Source organism: Leptonychotes weddellii, chromosome 10, assembly GCF_054177405.1.
Source record: "Leptonychotes weddellii isolate Sample4059 chromosome 10, ASM5417740v2, whole genome shotgun sequence".
NCBI lineage: Eukaryota > Metazoa > Chordata > Mammalia > Carnivora > Phocidae > Leptonychotes > Leptonychotes weddellii.
This window is the reverse complement of record NC_138378.1, coordinates 23,632,358-23,653,708: the sequence shown is the minus strand read 5'-3', so window position 1 is coordinate 23,653,708 and position 21,351 is coordinate 23,632,358. Positions and strand designations below refer to the sequence as shown.

General features: G+C 40.7%; 1 protein-coding gene across 9 annotated transcripts in view; it reads right to left on the bottom strand.

Moving 5' to 3' along the window:
• The window catches only part of CSNK2A1 (casein kinase 2 alpha 1), a 47,516-nt gene that overhangs the window by 6,071 nt on the left and 20,094 nt on the right, over window positions 1-21,351 (bottom strand). For 4 of the 9 annotated variants that reach the window (XM_081833044.1, XM_081833043.1, XM_081833046.1 and 1 more), the window contains 10 exons: window positions 19,925-20,134; window positions 17,826-17,937; window positions 13,116-13,217; window positions 12,553-12,603; window positions 10,741-10,800; window positions 9,180-9,263; window positions 5,024-5,134; window positions 3,782-3,883; window positions 2,115-2,215; window positions 1,169-1,317 (listed from right to left, as the gene is read on the bottom strand). In XM_081833044.1, coding sequence (XP_081689170.1) covers window positions 1,169-1,317; window positions 2,115-2,215; window positions 3,782-3,883; window positions 5,024-5,134; window positions 9,180-9,263; window positions 10,741-10,800; window positions 12,553-12,603; window positions 13,116-13,217; window positions 17,826-17,937; window positions 19,925-20,025 — 973 coding nt within the window. In that variant the 5' untranslated portion in view covers window positions 20,026-20,134. Of the gene's footprint in view, window positions 1-1,168; window positions 1,318-2,114; window positions 2,216-3,781; window positions 3,884-5,023; window positions 5,135-9,179; window positions 9,264-10,740; window positions 10,801-12,552; window positions 12,604-12,814; window positions 12,921-13,115; window positions 13,218-17,825; window positions 17,938-19,924; window positions 20,135-21,351 lie in introns of those variants that run through there. The other 5 variants (XM_081833048.1, XM_081833050.1, XM_081833049.1 and 2 more) reach the window with 5 other exon arrangements.

The window sequence follows — 21,351 nt, the reverse complement described above, 5'->3', positions numbered from 1 at the left end:
TTTTTTTTTTTTTTTAAAGATTTATTTATTTATTTGAGAGAGCGAGAATGAGAGAGAGTACATGAGAGGGGTTAGGGTCAGAGAGAGAAGCAGACTCCCCGCCGAGCAGGGAGCCCGATGCGGGACTCGATCCAGGGACTCCAGGATCATGACCTGAGCCGAAGGCAGTTGCTTAACCAACTGAGCCACCCAGGCGCCCCAGAGCACAGCTAATTTAAAACAAAAATGATCTTGTTAGGTTTTTTTTTTTTAGGATTTTATTTATTTGGCAGTGAGAGAGGGAACACAAGCAGGGGGAGTGGGAGAGGGAGAAGCAGGCTCCCCGCAGAGCAGGGAGCCTGATGCGGACCTCGATCCCAGGACCCTGGGATCATGACCTGAGCTAAAGGCAGATGCCCAACGACTGAGCCATTTTATATTACTTGTCTAATTCATGGTGAAGGCTCTTGCCCTGATCTTGTTAGGTTTTAATGAGACAATACAATCTAACCCGGCCAAGACAGTAATGTATTATCAGACTGAACTGCTTTTACTGCAGTCCACAACTCAGCTGTCAAGCATGGTGCACAACTGGCCAAAGCTACAGGTTTGTGCAGGTTGATGCTATGAGCAGACTTCATTCTCCACTTCAGTCACCCTGTCAGCTTGCTTCAGGTACAGAAGACTGGGCAAGATTGTAATCAATTCACTATAAAACCATCTCACCACTCCCCAAGGAGCGATCCAACACTGAGGCTAACGTCACTGTGAGGATGGTGTGGGACTAAGTGGCATTTTCACCCAGGACAGCGCAGTTAGCTATGCTCACAAACCTAGGTCATGGTGTTCATATGATAAGATGTTCAAGCCTCCCTGGCTTTCTCCAATGAATGAGTAGCAGACAAGGTCAGACAAAGGGCTGCTGTTCTAATCCAACCACTCCAGACTCAAAAAGCGTCACCACACGGGAAGAAAAGCAGTTTACTTGGGAGTCACCATGTGGCAGACACTCTGTTAGAGAACTAGAAGCCTCCCAACAATTCTGCAAGACAGTTGCCATCACTAAGGGCAGCTGGGATTTCAATTCTGTTGGGCCCAGAGCTTTCTTCACAACACATATTCTCCCCTGCCTTGTAGAGTCGGCTGGGTGGGCCTGCACAAGCTTTGTGGACTGGACAGCTGGACTCACAGAAATAGGGGTGCTCCATGGCCTCTCTTGCGGTAAGCCGTGACTGGTGGTCGTATCGCAGCAGCTTGTCCAAGAAATCCAAGGCCTCAGGGCTGACAAGGTGCTGGTTTTCGCTGTGGACAAAGCGTTCCCATCGCTTACGGGAGTGTCTGTAGAGCCAAAGGGGGAATGAGAAATAGACTGAGGGGCACAGAAGCCCAACATTTCACTTCTACATTTTCTTTAGTGGCTAGTAGCCCAGCCACTAGCAAAAAAAGATCAAAGCTCAAGAGAGTAGGTCTTGTACCACTCTGCCACTAGGGAGACAACAAAACTAATTGGAGAGACTGGAAATAGCAGTGTTGCAGAAAAGAGAAATCTGGGTCCTCACGATACTACAAAACGTAATTCAGGTTACTTTACAGGATTAAGTGCTCCTGTGTAGCAAAGAGGTCAGGTGCTGGGTTAATCAGGCCTCTTTCCCACCCCCACAAAAATTCCTGACATCTCTACCACTTGGTCAGCAAAAGCCCTTTCATCAGGCAAGTCCACCTTCTCCAGTTAAGTGGTTAATGAATTTGTATTTTGTCTAGTTCCTATTGTCAGAGTCGACTGTCGGCAAATCAGTCTTGAAGAATGCATTTCCTTTTTCTATTACTCTTAGGGTTTTGTCATTTGGAGAAACAAGCTAAATTAAGAGATTTTGATTTTTGACTCAATTGTACTCTTCTCCTGACACCTACAATTCGTTCACTGACAGAATCTGCCAACCATACTCTCTACACTCAGACTCCTGGTAAGTGAATCTGGGAAATGGGCCATTCAGTTCAATGCTTTTACTACAGGCCTACCCATGCAACACCCTGCATCACCAGACCAATGACACACTTGCAGTGTTGGCAAAGAGAATGTAGTATTTGTTTACATCCAAGTGCTTAAGGACAGAAGCACAGATTTTATGACTTACCTGCCCAAGATATCGTTGAAACGTGGATCTAATTCAATGTTGTATTTGTCAATATAGTCATATAAATCTTCTGTCCCCAGAACCTTGGCTATCCTCACCAACTAGGATTGAAAAGAGACAAAAACCCACACCACAAACACATTACATAATTAAGTCAACCAGCCATAAGTGAATTAACAGAAAAGGGTGCCATGGTTAAAGGTATGAATGTGAACTCGTCACAATTTATTTAAAATTTCTGGGTGCCTGTGTGGCTCAGTTGGTTAAGCGTCTGCCTTCGGCTCAGGTCATGATCCCAGAGTCCTGGGATTGAGTCCCGCACTGGGATCCCTGCTCGGCGGGGAGTCTAATTCTTCCTCTACCCCTCCCCACTGCTTGTGATCTCTCTCTAATAAATAAAATCTTAAAAAAAAAATTTTGTGGGGCGCCTGGGTGGCTCAGTCATTAAATGGGGGCCTTCAGCTCAGGTCATGATCCCAGGGTCCTGGGATCAAGCCCCATATCGCGCTCCCTGCTTGGCAGGAAGCCTGCTTCTCCTTCTCACACACTCCCTGCTTGTGTTCCCTCTCTCACTCTCTGTCAAATAAATAAATACAATCTTAAAAAAAAAAAAATTGTGCATGGCAGGAAGGGATTTCCATATAAAATTCCCTAATTATTACTCAATATGAAGGTGTCAGGAAAAAAGCAAATTGTCTTATAACCTTGTTCCTTCCCCTTGAAATGTCTCCCTGGTCAAGCTTTATTTCCCCCACCTCACAACCCAACCGAGGTGTCACTTCTTTTGGGAATATGCTCTTGTACATTCAGACCACTCACTCCCACTAACTGCCTTTTGTACCTGGTCTACAACTCTACTCTGACATTTATGACTGCAACTTATTGCCTTACATGTTCTTTCCCTTACTGGATAGACTATGAACCATGTGAGAGAAGGGACTATTCTTCTCTTTTTTTGCTGTATTCCTCAATCCTGCATGGTCCTGACAGTAGAGTTACTGATTTTAACTGAATTCAGGTGGTATTCTTTGACTCATTAAAAATGGGCATTGTGCTCAAACAAGGCAACAGTACCTTCCACATGGTCCTAGAATCATTCCAGGTTCTCTTGAATGAAAGGGGAAGTGAAGCTAGTATAAAAAAACACCATCTATATTTCTACTGACAAACATCAACTTAATCCATAAAAAGAGACAAAAGGATCATAGAAATACCACATATAAACCAGTATATTGGAGGAAACATTCCCAACATATTGGAGGAAATAACTCTAAGGAAAGCTCACCACTAGGAGATTCTAAGGTAATATTCCATTTCTTAAACTACTTTTATTTGTATATATGTTTTATAAAACAATTTACATGTGTATTCACAATAAAGCAAGCACTGCACATTAAGAAGACTAGGAGAAAAAACTCTGATTTCAAAAGGCTAAAGTGGTAGCTCCCAAAACACCAATCTGAAAATCAGTGTCAGTTTGGCTGAAGAAGTGATAAATTGAAAATTATTCTAGGGGCCTACCCTAAGAGATTCTGAATCAACAGATCTCAAGTGGGGGCCGGTCATCTGTATTTTAACAAGATCCATAGTAGTTTTCTAATGGGTAGGCAGATCTGGCCATCACTAAGTTAGCCCAGTAGGTTCCCTAATGGGAACAACATTATCACCTGATCATAATTATCATGTCCATGGAAAAATGGCTCCTTCCGGAAGATCATACTTGCCAGCATACAACCCAAGCTCCACATATCCAAACTATAATCGTACATCTGCATTAAAGTAAAAAAGTCAGTTATCATATATAAAATAAGAATGAAGTATCTTCTCAAAATAAAAATTGCTCTTTACTCTTAAAAAAAAAAAAAAATACACACACACACAACTCCACGGACTCAAAATCCAAAAACCAGTAACACCTTCATGTATTTTCAGTCTTTTTTTCTATGCCCCCACCCTGTTTCAAAACAATCTGTATACTGGGGCGCCTGGGTGGCTCAGTTGGTTAAGCGACTGCCTTCGGCTCGGGTCATGATCCTGGAGTCCCGGGATCGAGTCCCGCATCGGGCTCCCTGCTCGACAGGGAGCCTGCTTCTCCCTCAGACCCTCCCCCTTCTCCTGCTCTCTCTCTCTCTCAAATAAATAAATAAATAAAATCTTTAAAAAAAAAAAAGCAATCTGTATACTATTTGGAATTGCTTTTCCACTTACCTAAGAAGGTCCCAAATTGTTACAGCCCATGGAAAACTTTTAATGTGTAGCATTATTATAATGCATAAATGTTTCAAAATTTAATCTTTATCCTATAATAAGACTGTGTTTTGTTTTTCATCACCATTATAAATAATGTTGTATAGAATATTTTTATGCACAAAATGTTTTTTGAATTCAGGCAATAGTCTCAGGATTCCAGAAAAGAAATTTCTAGGACAGAGTCTGAGCTTTGTAAGGTATCTGATAATAACACCTGGGAGGACCAGTCATGAAAGGTACTCCCAAGGACTTTGTTTCTGTGAGGAGAAGGAGGGTTTTTTTCCTTTTTTTGGTAAGCAGAAGGTCTTTAGAATACAATTTAGGAAAATCATAAGAGAACATTTTTGAGTTTACCTTAACATTGGTTAAACCTAGCTCACAATTCTCAAACTAGCTCTGGAATTTCTGATTAGAAAAAGTATCTTTGGTGTATCTTTTCTTCAGTTAGATCAAATGCAGATCTAGTCTTACTCTCCTGATATTATGACAATAAAAATAACAAGTTATGATGGATGAACTGAAGTAATTCATATTTTACACTCATGAAAGGGACAGCCATGTATGTGCATAAATAGCCTACTCAAAAGCACAAAACAACATTTTTCACAAATTAAGTGAAAAACACAGGACTGAAATTTTATCTGCCCTTCTTTTCTCACCTGATAGTCTACAAGTAGCTCAGGACCTTTGAAGTATCGGGAAGCAACTCTGACATTATATTCTTGGCCAGGATGGTAAAACTCAGCTAAACCCCAGTCTATTAGTCGTAGCTGAAAGAAAAAAAAAAGAATAAATCATGAGTAATTTTATCTTTCAAGCTACCCCTCACATTGTCATCAGAGTACTCTTAAAAATACCAGCCATGTCACTCTCTTACTCAAACATTTCCAGTGACTACCTAGTGCATTTAGGATGAAAATCGAACTTCTTGGGGCGCCTGGGTGGCTCAGTGGGTTAAGCGTCTGCCTTCAGCTCAGGTCATGACCCCAGGGTCCTGGGATTGAGCCCCACATTGGGCTCCCTGCTCTGTGGGGAGCCTGCTTCTCCCTCTGTCTCCCCCCACTTATGCTCGTGCTCTCTCAAATAAAATCTTAAAAAAAAAAAAAAATCAAACTTCTTGGCTTGGCATACAGGGTTCTCCATGATCTAGTTCCTGTGCTCCAGTGAGATTTATAGTTCCTAAAAAACACCATCCCATTTTATAATTCTGCACAATTTCTCAAACTGTTCCTCTGACTAGAGTGTCTTCCATTGTCTAACCTAGACTCCTAACTGAACATATCCCCATCTTTTGAGATATTCAAGTTAGCCCTTCAATGAAGTCTTTTCTAAATTATCCAAGTAGAACTAATGCTTGCCTTTAGCCCCCTGAACCTCAAATATATTTCTTTAATAGAATCTACAACTCTTTTATTGTATATTTGTTTTCCACCTTTCTTTTTCAATTATGCACTGTAAGCTCCTTGAGGGAAAAGACTGTATAATTCACTTCTGCAATTTTTACAATTCAACATAATGCCCAGTATGCAGAAAAAAATATTTGTGGGGTGCCTAGGTAGCTCAGCCTGCTGGACATCCAACTCTTGATTTTGGCTTGGGTCATAGTCTCAGGGTTGTAGGATCGGGCCCTGCATCAGGCTCCACGCTCAGAACGGAGTCTGCTTGTCCCTCTCCTTCAGCTCCTCCCCCAGCTCTCTCTCATAAATGAATGAATGAATGAATAAAATCCTAAGAAGAATTTGCTGAGTGAATGAAGGGAAAAGCCACATAAACAGCTCCTATCAAAATGTATCCACAAAATAAAAAAAGAAGTAGGCAAGCCCAAGAGGCAACCTTATCTGCCCACTGTGCAAAGCACAATGATCTGAAGTATGAGCAGTAGGGCCTGAGCAGCGCCTGACACTCTGGCACCATCTCTGTAAGTTCACTGTTAACTAGGTACATACAGTGTTTTCCTTGTTTCGGTAATGAAGAGAAATGTAGCAAAAGGTACAAAAGAAAGCATAACCTTTGTAGCTTGTTCTTCTTACCCCCTTAACATTAGTGCTGCAGAGCTCTTTCTGACTCTCTTCTTACCAGCAAGTACTCCAGATGACCATTTCTGGTCTGTGGCTTCACAGCACCTCAGCCTTTTCCACCTAAACTCTGGCCCATGCCTCCTGCCAGCTGACTCTTGCAATCACCTAACAGACATATCAAAACTCAATTTTTTTGTTGTTTAAGATTTTTATTTCTTTGAGAGAGAGAGAGACAGAGAACAAGCAGAGGGAGAGGGAGAAGCAGACTCCCCATAGAGCTGGAAGCCGACTAGGGGCTTAACCTCAGGACCCCGAGATCATGACCTGAGCTGAAGTCAGTCGCTTAACCAACTGAGCCACTGAGGCTCTCCAAAACCAAACCTTTGATTATTCCCTGCAAACCTGCTTCACTCGGCCTCTCCCCTCCCAGTTAAAGGTAATTCTATTCATGCTGTCATTCAGGTAAAACATTTTCACCCTGGATTGTTTCCCATACACTGTACTGCAAATCTGTCAATTGGCTCTACCACATTCTGCCATCACCACCTCCTATCTGACTTACTGCAATAGCCTTTTTTCCTAACTGGTCTCCCTGCATTCACCCCTGTCCTCTTCCTCTGTTCTTCCCTACAGAGCAGAAGCTTTTCATTTAAAAATGATTATAAATTCACACAAAGTTGGAGATGTTCTGTATATCCTCCACCCAACTTCCCCTAATGGTAACATGCTGCCTAACTACAGTACATTAAAACCAGGTAATCAATATTGGCACAATTCAAACAGACCTTATTTTCCAGTTTTACATGCATGAAGGCGTGCAGTTCTTTGCAACTTTATCAATGCGTAGACTCACAGAACTTCCAGAAGATACAGAACTGTTTCATCACCACAGATGTCCCTTGTGCTATCCCTTCCCCTTCACTTCCTAATCCCTGGGGCAACCCCTCTGTTCTCAACCTCCAATTTTGTCATTTTGAAAATGGACTCAGTGTAACTTTTTATGATTGCTTTTTTCCCCTCAGCATGAAATCCAGCAAGCTGTGCATTATCACTAGTTCGTTCTTTCTTTTTTTCTCTTTAAAGATTAGAGAGAGAGCGCGCTTGCGAGTCGGGAGAGGGGTAGAGGAGGAGAAGCAGACTCCCTGCTGAGCAGGGCACCCGATGTGGAGCTTGATCCCAGGACCTGAGATCATGACCAGGGCCAAAGGCAGACACCTAACCGACTGAGCCACCCAGGTGCCCCAATCTGGCATTTTTCAAAATGGCTGTGCCACTCCATGTTCCCACCAGCAATGCATGAGATCAAGTTTCTCTGCATTCTTGCCAGTATGCGGTATTGCCACTTTTTATTTTAATCGTTCTAACAGATACGTAATGAATTTTTTAAAATGTGAGACTATGTCAATCTTCTGCTCAAACCCTGCAAAAAAGCTCTGCATCTTCAGAGAAAAGGCCTGACAATGATCTTTAAGGTTTTACATGATCTGGTTCTCTTTACCTCTTTGATCTCATTTTGTTCCTCTCTCACCTGTTCATGCTTTCCAGCTCTATCTGTTCCAACATGCCAGGCACATTCTTGCCTCAGGGCCTTTGTACCTGCAATTTCTTCTATCTGGGACACATTTGTTTTTGTGATTACATGGCTGGCTCCCTCCAAGTGTCGTTAAAATGTCACCTTCCCAATGAAACCTTCCCTTTACAACCTTGTTTAAAACCGCAATACCCTCCACCGTTCCCTATTCATGATTTATTTCTCTTCCACATCACTTTTTTTATAAAAAGATTTTATTTGAGAGAGTGTGCAAGAAAGCACGCACACGTACAAGAGCTGGGGAGGGGCAGAGGGAGAGGGGACTCCCCACTGAGCACGGAGTCCGAAATGGGGTTTGATCCCAGGACCCTGGGATCATGACCTGGGAAGAAGGCAGACGCTTAACTGACTGAGCCACCCAGGCGTCCCTCTTCCACATCACTTTTAACTTTCTATCCCACCAGCCTCCCACAAATACAAGTTTCCTATGGACAAGAATTTTTTTGTCTATTTGTCTCACACCTACATCTCCAGCCTCTAGATCAATACCTATTACACAGTGTGGATCTAAAAGAATTATTAGCTGATGAATAAATCAACTATGTCTCCAAAGTCTACAACAGATAGCCATCGCTGCCTACAAAAGGTGGGCCTGGTCACCTTAAAAAACTGACTATAAAGCCATGTGGTCAGTGCAGCTCTATTAAAAGCATCTGTAGAGTTCAGGGACCTCATGACACTTGCAACTAAGCAGCAGCATTTTCTGAATATTTTATCTGTATTACAACTGTGTATAGTTAATTCTCACAATAACCTAGTGGCACACAAACCAATTTACATTTTACAAGTAAGAAAAAGGAAGCAAATGAGAAAGGAGTTTCCTCAAGAGACTAGTTATTTAATAAATGAAACCAGAAGCCAGCTCTCTTGCCCAAAGCTAATGTTTTGCCCATTAATCGGTTTCCTTCCCCCTTTTTTTTCCCAAAGTAATCTCTATGCCCTACATGGGGTCTGAACTCATAAACCCGAGATCAATAGCTGAATGCTCTACTGACTGAGTCACCCAGGGGCCCCAAATGTTTCCTTCTTGATAGTATTCTTAGGAATATGAATATTGATTTCAACATTCTGATTCATTAATGAGTTCATTCACTTACCAAACATTTATCAAGTGCTTAGTAGGTAACAGTGACTGTGACAGATGTTGAAGATGGGCTGATAACTTTATCATACAAATAAGTAACACTTGGCAGTCTATCACTTTACCTTTCTGTGCTCATGATCAATCATAACATTATGGGGCTTCACATCTCTGTGCATAATTCCCATGCTGTGACAATAATCCAGGGCCTGTAGGAGGAACAGGTAAGAAAGAAAGAGTCAGCTTGCTGAAAAGTGATTTTCTTAAAGTCATCTTTTTCCTCCATAGTTTTCCTTCTAGCCTCACCCCTGGGAGTCAAGGTTAGGACAATCACTCCCACCCTATTCTTCAGACACCTGTTCAAGATTCCATAGTCAAGCAAACTCACAGCCTCTGAACTTCAAGTTCTGTTCCTACACTGTTGTTTCAACTTCCTTTCTGTTCAAAAACACCCAAAGTGTATACCAATAGCATTACTTCCAATCTCTCCCCCCTTACCCAAAGGCTGGATTATTTTCACAAACATAGGCCCCTCAGAAGAAAACTGGTCTGTCCTATAAACCTCTCATTTGAAGAACAATAATTCTCTAGCAGCTAAGAGTCCACAATAGAGGATGGCAAACCACAGCCCATGGGCCAAATATGGCCTGCTGCCTGTTTTTGTGAATAATGTCTTATTGTAACACAGCCATACCTATTTGTTTACATATCGTCTCTGGCTGCTTCTCTGTTACCACAGCAGATATGAGTAGTGTGAGAAAGACCCTATGGCCCACAAAGACAAAAATTTTACTGTTTGTCCCCTGTACCTTATTTATGACATCAAATCTGATTTGAAAACCATGTCCAATCTGAAACTAGGGTGAACTGAGCAGCATAACCTTTGGGGTTTGCTAATCCCAGCCTTCAAGCCAGCTGATGTCACTGGCCAAGTTCTTGTCCTTCCTGAAGGGCAACCTGGGTTCTTATGGTTCCCAGGGTTAGACAAGTGTATCCTTAACTCTGTGAGGTCCTGCTTGCCACAATACTGCATAAGCCAACGGAAAAATCAAATATCTCTGCTGGCATGGTCTCTTTAGGGCACTATAAGGTTCAAATGCAGGCTTTATAGCAACCGTCATTTGGTAAGAAACTTTAGCCACCTTGTAGCTATTTTTCATCTATAAAGCTGATCTTAATGCTTATTAGGAGCAAGATAATTGGTGATCCCACTTGAGAAATCAAAGTCCACTCTAAGTCAGCAATCTCTTAAGGAGAGATTTACATAATCCTTAGGATAATGACCCTTTGAGGGCTGAGTTAGTTTACGGGTTTCACTTGTTGAATTTTAAGTAAAGTATACCAGAAGCTAGCATATCAAAAGTTATTTTTGTAAGTTTTGACAATTTAATTGTAACTTTCACAGGAGCACGACAGAGATAACAAATACTTTTTAAAGGGGTCCCAGCTCACTTCTAAATGCCGTTTCCAAAGCATTCTAAATTACATTCCTACTGGACTCTATTCCATAATGCTTACCTTACCACACGGGCTCTGATGCTATTAACTTACTAAGACCTTTTATGAGGAGGCCCCTTCTTTCAACATACTTTTCAAAAGTAACTCACTGGCTTTTCCACAGTTAATTGGACTATTTAACAAAAGGAAGATCAAACTAAAGATATTTAGTATTCCAGGTTCCCTTACCTTCAGAATCTCATACATGTAAAATCGAATATCATAGTCTGTTAACGTCTGGTACAATTGCTGTTAAAGACAAACGCAACATTTGAGCCATGAAAATAATGCTGATAGGAAGGCAATTTCTCATCTTTGTAGTGATTCAAACCAAGGCTTGGCTCATTTGCCACTGTTCCAAGATCTGTTTGTTCACTGGTCTCTACATCTCCAACAGAAAATTTGCTTTTTATTTTATTTTATTTTATTTTTTTAAGATTTTATTTATTTGACAGAGAGAGACACAGCGAGAGAGGGAACACAAGCAGGGGGAATGGGAGAGGGAGAAGCAGGCTTCCCGCCGAGCAGGGAGCCCGATGCGGGGCTCAATCCCAGGACCCTGGGATGTTGACCTGAGCTGAAGGCAGACGCTTAACGACTGAGTCACCCAGGCACCCCAGAAAATTTGCTTTTTAAAGGAGATACTTTGGGTCTTTATATGTAGAAGTGAAGACTTACTTAAACTTGTATTGCTCAAGCTATAATCCACTGCTAGATTTCAATTTATATATGCAACATGCATTGATGTTATACACTTGCTATAGTCTGCTTTTCACTTATCTCTAGACCTTCTCATACAAGGCATTTTGGCAAATATACAACCTCCTTAGTAGGGAACTAACCCATTTTTGGCTTACATAGTTATAGGCACTGTGGATCAGCAGTGGGTATGCAAGATGGCTTGCTGACAAATCTGTCAATTTAACAGAATTATTCCTGTCCCAATTTGAAAGTAAACTCGAAACAACTGTCATGTATTCTTTCCTGGTTCCAAAAAGTTGCAGATTTTTTTTACATCTACATATCATTAAATGGTTAGTGATATCCTCTGACAGTTTTCCTTGAAGTTATTGTTCTGATTCTAAAATAGTTCTTTTTCCTTCTCTCAGCAAAGGATTCACCCATTTATTGATATGTAACATTCTTAATACTGGACTGGTGCACAAGCCAAGTCAAATACCTTTACAGCTTATAACCCAAGAGAGTGCCCATATTCCTGTGCTGTACACCTGTTTGGTGTTAAGAACTATTTGAAATAAATAGGCCACTGGATGGGATGGAAGTCAGAGATCTATTGTAGAGGTTTGTATTATACCAGAATTTACACCACCCTTCTCTACCCACCCCCTTTTAAGATCTATAGCCCAGAGTTTCTGAGGAGTCCCAAGGTATAAGCAGTCCTTGCTTGTACATACAAACTACCTTCCTTCTTTTTTTTTTTTTTTAAAGATTTATTCATTTGACAGAGATAGACACAGCGAGAGAGGGAACACAAGCAGGGGGAGTGGGAGAGGGAGAAGCAGGCCTCCCGCAGAGCGAGGAGCCCTATGCGGGGCTCGATCCCAGGACTCTGAGATCATGACCTGAGCCGAAGGCAGACACTTAACGACTGAGCCACCCAGGTGCCCCAAATACCTTCCTTCTTCAATACAGTTGTTTTAAAGTGAAATGCCCTACAGCCAGGTCCTGACTGAACATGTGCTGTGGCCTTTTATTAGGTGTGATGTCTGCAGAAACTGTTAAATGAATTGTAGAGGTGGTGAGAAGTAAATGTATTGGTAATTAAAAAGAGCGCAAAACGAACGAAAGAGCAAAATATCAAGATGTGGGAAGTGGACACTGCTTGTACAGGAGTTTCTCTACCTTAAAATTTAGCACTGTAAGGATGAAAAGCTCTTTTTAAGCAAGTCAGAAGGAAGCTCTTCTAACAGTAACATCACTAAAAGGCTTTCTATGTGTCTAAAAACCCAACACCTTGAAATGGTTGGTTATATATTATACCTTGAAGTCTGTGTTGTTTACGTGTTCAAAAACCAAGGCAGGGGTTCGTGACTAGGGGAAAGAAAAAGAAAACACATTAGCAACAACCCTGGCAGCTTTAGTGGGCACAATGTTTGCGGATACTACATGGTGAATTTGGTAGTCCTTGCCTCAGTAGTAGGAAACCCTCTACTGCTACAAGCCCTCCCCGCTCTGATCATCACCACACTTGGGTCATTTTTGGGATGGATTTCAAACAGAAGACATGGAGCTGAAGTCTCACCAGGCTGTAGGCAGCCCGACAATGCGCCCATCGCCCATCGGCATCGGACCTGAGTTTGCAAAATGGATTAACACATTTCAGTTTCCAGTGCTATCAGTCTCTTAGCCTAGAAGAATAAGAAATAGTCTGTGGGTGGAGGTCTCTTTGAAAGAAAGACCCAAGCTAGTTAAATGGTATAACTGATTAAGCACTTTTAAAGCAGGACTTAACGGTCGAGGGGGGAAAATAAAGAGGGCAGTTGTGCTCTGGGTCAAACACCAGCTCAGCCCTGGTGGGCCTTGCCAGCGCCTACTATACTCACCACAGGGTCTTTTACAATGTCTGCCAGTGTGATGATATTGGGACCGCCTCGTAAATTCTCCAAAATCTTTATTTCACGCTTGATTTTCTTCTTCTTTACCGGCTAAAAGGATGAAAGTGTATTAGTGAAATTAGTTCAGAGTATTTCAATACGTAAAGTAATACATAAATGGCTTACTTATGAACTCTTTGAAGGAAGGACATGTGCCAGTCTCATCTCTGAATCCCCTTCAAGCCCTGTGCCAGGTATTCTGCGGTACTTAGCAAATGTAGAATTGAAAGAAAAGTCTTCATCCCAAAGACCAGACCTCTGCAGAACTAGCATTTAATTCCAGTTGTCAATCTTAGCACGTTAACTTTTTAAAACTATACAAACTAGGAATGTAAATGGTAACACTAAGATCTAGCTTATAAAAATCTCTTTGTCAATTAGGATGAAAAATGGGCTCTTTCCACTCCTTCCTCTAAGTCTATAAACACCCTAGGGGCGCCTGGGTGGCTCAGCTGGTTGAACCTCTGACTCTTGGTTTTGACTCGGGTCATGATCTGAGTTGTGAGATTGAGCCCCACATTGGGCTCCACGCAAACCGCAGAGTCTGCTGGGATTCTCTCTCTCCACCCCTAAAATATAATAAATAAATAAAATCTTAAAGGAAGTCAGGACCAACAGCAAGGATGGCCAAACCATCTTTGTGCAGCGTAACTGTGGGTTAAATGCTGGCTGTGGAGTCAGACTGTGTAAGGTGAATCACACTGTCATTACCTGCTGGCTGTGTGCCAACAGCAAATTACATAAGTTCCCTAAGCCTTTCATTATGGGTAAAAATGATCAACAGGAGTACATCTATCTGAATATGGCTGGGATATAACCCTTAATATCTGTCTAGCTTTATCGCCAATATTCCTATAAATGAACCCCCCTCCCTCCATTTTAAAAAGACCACTCTGCAGAGCCCCTTGAGTATATTTTCCATGTTCCTTCATCCTCATCCATCATTTTTACATCTGTTCTCATACAGACATCCTTTTCATTTTTCTGAAGAGGGCTTTGGTCCAACTGCACTTCCTCCACAAAGCCTTCCTTCTAAATAGCTCGGGTAGTGCTAGTCTAAAAGAAATACAATGCAAGCCACATGTGTATTTTATTTTATTTTTATTATTATTATTTTTTTAAAGATTTTATTTATTTGACAGAGACACAGAGAGAGAGGGAGCACAAGCAGGGAGAGTGGGAGAGGGAGAAGCAGGCTACCCACTGAGCAGGGAGCCCGACGCGGGGCTCAATCCCAGGACCCTGGGATCATGACCTGAGCTGAAGGCAGATGCCTAACGACTGAGCCACCCAGGCGCCCCACACATGTGTATTTTAATTTAAATGTTCTAGTAACCACATTAAAAAAGTGAAAAGAAACAGACAAATTTCAATATATTTAACAAAAACGTATCCCAAATCTTACCATTTCAACATGTAAATATAAAAAATTACTAATAAGCAATTTTATATATATATTTTTTGTACTAAGCCTTTGAAATTGAGTATATTTTATCCTCACAGCATATGTCAATTTGCACTAGCCACATTTCAAATGCTCAGTAGCCCCATGTGGCCCATGTCTGCTACCCTGGACCATGTATGTAGGTCTTTCCTAGGGTGTCAGTCACCTCAGACTACTGATACACTGCGTATGATTCTTAGAAATTGTTTTAAGTATGTATCATCTCTTCATCAACATTAGTGGTTACTAAACTTCATGATCAACAGTCACCTGGATTTTTAAATATACAGTTTCCTAGGTCCCACCTAGAACTGCTGAATCAGAATCCTGAGATTGCAGCTAGAGAGCAATTCTTAGATACTTCCTAGGTTTGATACTCCAGGTCTAGGAACTACCAAACCGTATCGTAAACTCTTGTAACCTTGCCTTAAGTCCTAAGCACGTGATACAGACACAAGCAAGCAAGTCTTGGATACAGACCATCCTCAAAATCTGGCTATGTAGCTATGCAGCTTTGGGAAAAGCACTTAAATGTTTCTGAATTTACACTTGCCTTGAAGAACTGTTGTAATGTAAATACCACAGTTAGAATAGGGGCCAATTCAAATTAGACAATAAATGGAAACTGTTACTAATAGACTCCCACAGTCCACATTTAATTCAATCCACAGCTCTTAGCCTTGCTATTAGAACTCAATACACTCTGACTGGGAAGCAGGCTGACTGGAAGTTTTCTCTTTTTGCTTCAACTATCAGATCTTTATCATCTGCTAGAGTATCTGGGAGATCTTTCTACCTTCCAGGGACTAACCCATCAATCTAGCCTGTTTTCTACTAAATCACTATTTCCCAACTGCCAGTTTTTGGCGAAAAGCTACTGGTTTATGAAACTTTCCTCCTTAAAATCTATAAACTTACAAAGCTGGTTTGTGATAGACCAGGCAGGTGACTTAAACCCTAATTTAATGTGATCAACACAACTATTCTGTCTTAATAAATAGGGGGGAGAGATTAAAAACTTTAAATACAGTTTATGAATGAACTTCATCTATACTTATAACCATCTATATAATTACAGTAAAATATACAGTACAGTTAGGAAAAGACTGAGCTGAAAAAAGTCTTTTCAACTCCCAGCCCCCACTCAAAATGCAGAGATGATATTTTCTAGGTGACCACCAATTTAATCTCCCTTTCCAAGTTCACCTCCCATGTATGGTCACTTGACATCTTCCACATGAAACATTTCTCACTTGTTTCTTCCTCTTTTCTTATCTTGTGCATTCTAAATCACACTCCCCCCTTCTCCACTCCCACCCACACCTATCCAAATCCTCCTTCCATTCAGGGCCTGAAAACAGCTCCTGGGACCTTTTCCTAACCACCACCTTCTTCTGAACTGTGAAACCTACTGTTCGTGCCTTTTATATGACTCTAGATAACCTATCACTTTATCATATCCCTTTCCATGTAAGTATCATCCTACAGTTACACAGAAGTTCTGCCTCCAAAGTGTTATTTCTTTTTTTTTTAAAGGTTTTTATTTATTTATCTGAGAGAGAGAATGGGAGACAGAGAGCATGAGAGGGGGAGGGTCAGAGGGAGAAGCAGACTCCCTGCCGAGCAGGGAGCCCGATGCGGGACTCGATCCCGTGACTCCAGGATCATGACCTGAGCCGAAGGCAGTCGCTTAACCAACTGAGCCACCCAGGTGCCCCTCCAAAGTGTTATTTCTATATATAATTTTTTATTTGATCCTCATATCAACTCTGAGAAAGACAGGGAAAGCAAGATTATCTCATTTGCACAGATGAGCAAACACCTTAGATAGTTAAAAGGACTACCAAGGTTAATTACTTTTAGAGTATGGATTAGAATCCACATGTTCTGATATCCAGCCTACTTCTCTTTCTACGTGTGTAAGACAGATAGAAATACTTAAACTTTCTGTTTCCCATAAGGTGTGCCATGGCACCATAGCAAATTCATGGGGGCTCTGTGAAATTTTTAATTTTTGAGGGAAAAATCGATCAATACCCAGTATCTGCCAGATACAGAGTATACTACCAGCCTGAGATCGTTCATAGTTTCAACATTAGATTGCACTACATCCCTTTTGATGACGCATTTTTGTGAAGCTGGGTTTTTAGCTGCTGCTGTGATAAAAAGCAAATACTGTACAGAAATCAATGTTGAAAAGGACATGAAGCTACTGGTGTCCAACTTATTCCAACATTTGAGAAACTGTGCAGTGGTTGACAGGTGTATGTACATATCCCAATACTAATCAATTATGGTTATATAAGAATAAAATGACATCTTTCTTTCAATCTATGTATATAGCATTTTAAATGGCACCCAAGCTAAAATAAACACTTTGTTATTTGGACTTAGCTACTTAAAGCTTACTGAAACAATATGGGTGGCTATCAATTGAGGACGTCTGGGAACCTCTGCTTCTCAGTGTCAAATATATAAAAGTTCCCACGGCAAGGAACTATATGCTAAGTTCCTGGCATCTGATATTGCACAGTACAGTTAAAATTAACTTAGGAGTTGCATACTGGTAGCCTACTGGCCAAACCTGGCCTGTAGAGCATTTTTAAAAACTCCTGAGCCAACATTTAACAATCAGGGTAATTTATATATAAATATAAATTTCTACTTTCTTTTTGCAAAGAGTATCCAGTAACACTAGACTTCATTACTGCGAAGCAATTATCAGCCGGCGCTGGAGCACATGCTGCAGTCTACCCATCACTCACATCCTCCAATATGGGCACGTACATCAGACTAGCTGCATTGATGGTATCTGCCTGCTATTTAAAGGCCTGCATTTCTGACTCCTTATCCTTACACAGAAGAAGTAACAACTTCTTGAAAACAAAAGGATGGACTGTAACTAAAAATCTAGGAAATCAGTATTAGGCAAGACCTGGAAGAGAGAAGATTGAACCCTTACTCCCTCCCTCTATCAAAATCTAGCTGTATGACTTGAGTCAAATCACTTATCTTGCTTCAGTTTCCTGATCTGTCAAATAAAGAGAACCTCTTCCAACAATTTCATAGGATATAATAAAGGTGTTAAAGCACTCCAAAAACCCTTTCAAATGCTACTTTTAAAAAGGTATTTTAAAAAAATTAAGTACTATTACTTAAAAAAATCTAAATTCCAAATATCTCTGAAATTATAGTCTCTCTCTTCTTATACTCACCTTGAGAATTTTAACAACAACTTTTTCATTATTTGTGATGTTGATAGCTTCAAATACTTCACTGTATTTACCCCGGCCTAATTTTCGAACCAGCTGGTAGTCATCTTGATTACTGTAAACAGAAAGACTCAAAGTCACAATGATTTTAAAAATTCAAACTATAGGGCACTAATTAACTTTAAAAAACTACTACCAGGAGGAGTAAAAGAAATGAAAGGTACTTCAAATAATCTCTGTACTTTAAAAATTGGGCCATTCAATAAAAATGTGTGTTCCAAGTCCTAGAATTACAAAAATGTAAGCCTTTCAATTATTCTTTCAAATACCAAATTGTTTATATTTCTACTGGCATACCATACATACCTAGCTTTTATTAGGGTTTGTTGTGTTTGTGTCCAATAACAAACAGCTTTCCCTTAGAGAATAATTTTTATATATTCCTGTCCTCTTATGCCTGGCCCAGCAGAAAGTCAATACGTATTACAAGAATATTTCAATTCAGGCGCACTTTGGAAGCAGCTCATTTTTAATGGGCCTTTTTGCAGATAAGTGGCTTTCAACATATAGGCTTGACCTCCCACTTGCGCTCCAAGGCAAACCCTGAGAACAGTCCATGTAGTGGAGTTTGCAAATCACACCACAGATCATGAACCATAATAAGGTGTCCCTTCCTCACTTTTACCCATATCCCAGGATTACTAGCATCATCAGAGGTAAAAAATGAGGGAAATGTCAACATTTTCTCCCTGCCTCTGAATACAACTTAGATGACTTTGCTTTAAAGAATGACAAACATGGTCCCTTTCATAAGGTCTAAATTCTATTTACTCCTGCTGGAGACACTGAAAATCCAAATAACAAATTAGCCATCCATTTTCCTCAAGCAGCTAAAAAGAAAGTGAATGAACAGATAAGGCAAAAGGTACTAAGGACAATGGACAATGTATTAAGGCAGGTCAAGGGGAAGGAAGCTCTTAGTTCTGGTTGAATTCTGTGGGGTGGGCACAGATAACAAATGCAAGCAAGCAAACAGCACCATGCCAAAAACTCAAAAGGGTTGTTGAGTGTTATTTAAGCACAACTAAGTGCAAAGCACTCAATTTGAAGAGAGTGGTTGAAATTTCCTTAGCAAAACACAGGTATTCCTAGAGTCCAAAGCCTGTGATATGAGGGGAATTGTTAGAATATCAATTATGACATTTACTGATACCACTGGTTCTTGATGGTATCTTTGAAGCACACTGTGCCTCTCTGTGCAGAGGCAATGCACTTACTGTTAAAAATCCTGGTCCCATCAGGCTGACAATACATCCTTATGCCAATTTTGGGAGACTACCTTTAACCACTTGCAGGTTATGTACATGTGAACAGACATAAAATATAGCATATGGGAGCTGTAGCTTTATGTGTTTTCAAATGCTTTCTTTGTATTTCATGTCAAAAGGCTTTTATCACAATAAGTATGACCTGATCAATTAACTGCATACACGTTGGGACAACAGATGCAAACATCCGAAAGAGACTGCACAGAGAATGAGGGGCAAACACAGCTGTTAAGGTAAACTGCAACTGTTCAAAATGGAATTTGGGTTGAATTCCGTGTTACAAATGGCTAGCCTCATGATAAGGGCAAATGCTGACAAGGGTTTAATTTTGCTTCTATCATACAGAGGATGTCTTTGTGGAGATCTGTTTCATCCTTCAGTATCATCATGGGACAACATTCTCTGACCGCAAAAATATTTTATGTAAGAGTTTGGTGTTTTTAAAGTCTCTCAAGTATTAATTCTCACCTAACTGTGAAGCCCTTAGCTGAGATAAGCTGAGAGCTAACTCTTTGTTACCAGCCTTTTATCCAGAATATATAAGTCCAAGGAAAGAGTAAGAGACGGAAATAATTTTTACATGGTAAACCCATCAAAACTCTTAATTTGCCAAAGCAATACCTTGCTTCTCCACTGCAGAAGTAAACACAAATCAGGTTTCAATCTTGAAGTTTATAAATGCACAGTCAGGAAGGATTCCTGATACAAATTACTCAACAAATCCACAAGAGTCAGCCTTTGAGTGAGGACAGTGAAGTAAAAGGAAACAATTACCCCCACTCCACCACGTGTGACTCATAATCCCAGTACTCTCGGGGTCTGTGTGTATTAACATCTGTGTAAACTCTGGCCCTGCTTGGCACGGGTCCCGACATGTCAGACAGGTTGGCGAACGAAGGTGGACTTGATGTTTGGAGATCTGGTGGTCACTGTGTTCAGAAGCAGCTGGGGGTAAGACCTTGTTTCAGACCTGTTTTCTTTAAACTGCGAACACAAAGTGCATAAAGGCCAAGGAATTATTTTTTAAAAGCATATGAGAAGAAAAAAAATCATCTTACAATAATGGCCTCAAATATACCTCTGGCTCTTCTACCTGTTAACCAATGACTAGGTCCCAAATGTGTTAACCACAGTGTTTCCTATAACTTGGAAAGAAAATAATAATAAACCCAAGAAACTTACTTAAAATTAAATTGGCCCTAATTGTACTCTGCAAAGTAGCTTGTTACCTCCCTATCTAAAGTCTGGACGTTCTTTATAAGATAGCCTGGAAGGGAAAAATGGCATCAAGGAGAGACCCATCAACATTACTACCATTTACACAATCTACAGAAATTACTGGCAAGAACAGCTTTCTATAGCTCAAGGAGGAGTGTTAAAAGGCTCTAGAATAGTGGCAAAGCCAGGAGTACAAACCGTCAGGCTGACTCTAATGGTTGATGAAACCAGGAAGGGAATAAAGACTTGTTCTCATACATTAAAGTTCACTGTCTTTTTATATTGATCCAAATCACTTGGGGAACCTTGCATAATAATCAGCAGATCCTTAATTACCATTTGAAAGACAATTTCATTAAATTTAAAAACAAATAATTTCCTCTTGATTTGTTTAATACAGGAGTAAGCTTAATAAAAACTGGCAGAAGACAGTAATACATATTGCATTACCTAATGCAAAATTTGACACAGAAGGAAAAGTGGTGAATTTTATTTAGAAACATGCTTTCTACCAAATCAGTAAACTAAATCTATCTAATTGGTAAACTGTGATGTCTTCCTGACCGTTCCAATCTATTTATCTCCTTTCAACGATTCCTATAGCATTTGTTGATTCCCTTTACTCTGCATTTAATTAAAAATGTATTGCGTCTTCAGATTTCATAACCTGAGAACACATCACCTATGCAGTTTTCTGGCCCAGACTGTGTAACCTCAACTTAATTACAAGGAAACACTGGACAAACAGAAAACGAGGAAGCTTCTATAAAAAAAAGAGGGGGGGAGGGCGCCTGGGTGGCTCAGTCGTTGAGCGTCTGCCTTCGGCTTGGGTCATGATCCCAGAGTCCTGGGATCGAGTCCCACATCGGGCTCCCTGCTCGGCGGGAAGCCTGCTTCTCCCTCTCCCACTCCCCCTGCTTGTGTTCCTGCTCTCTCTCTCTCTCTGTCAAATAAATAAAATAAAATCTTTAAAAAAAAAAAAA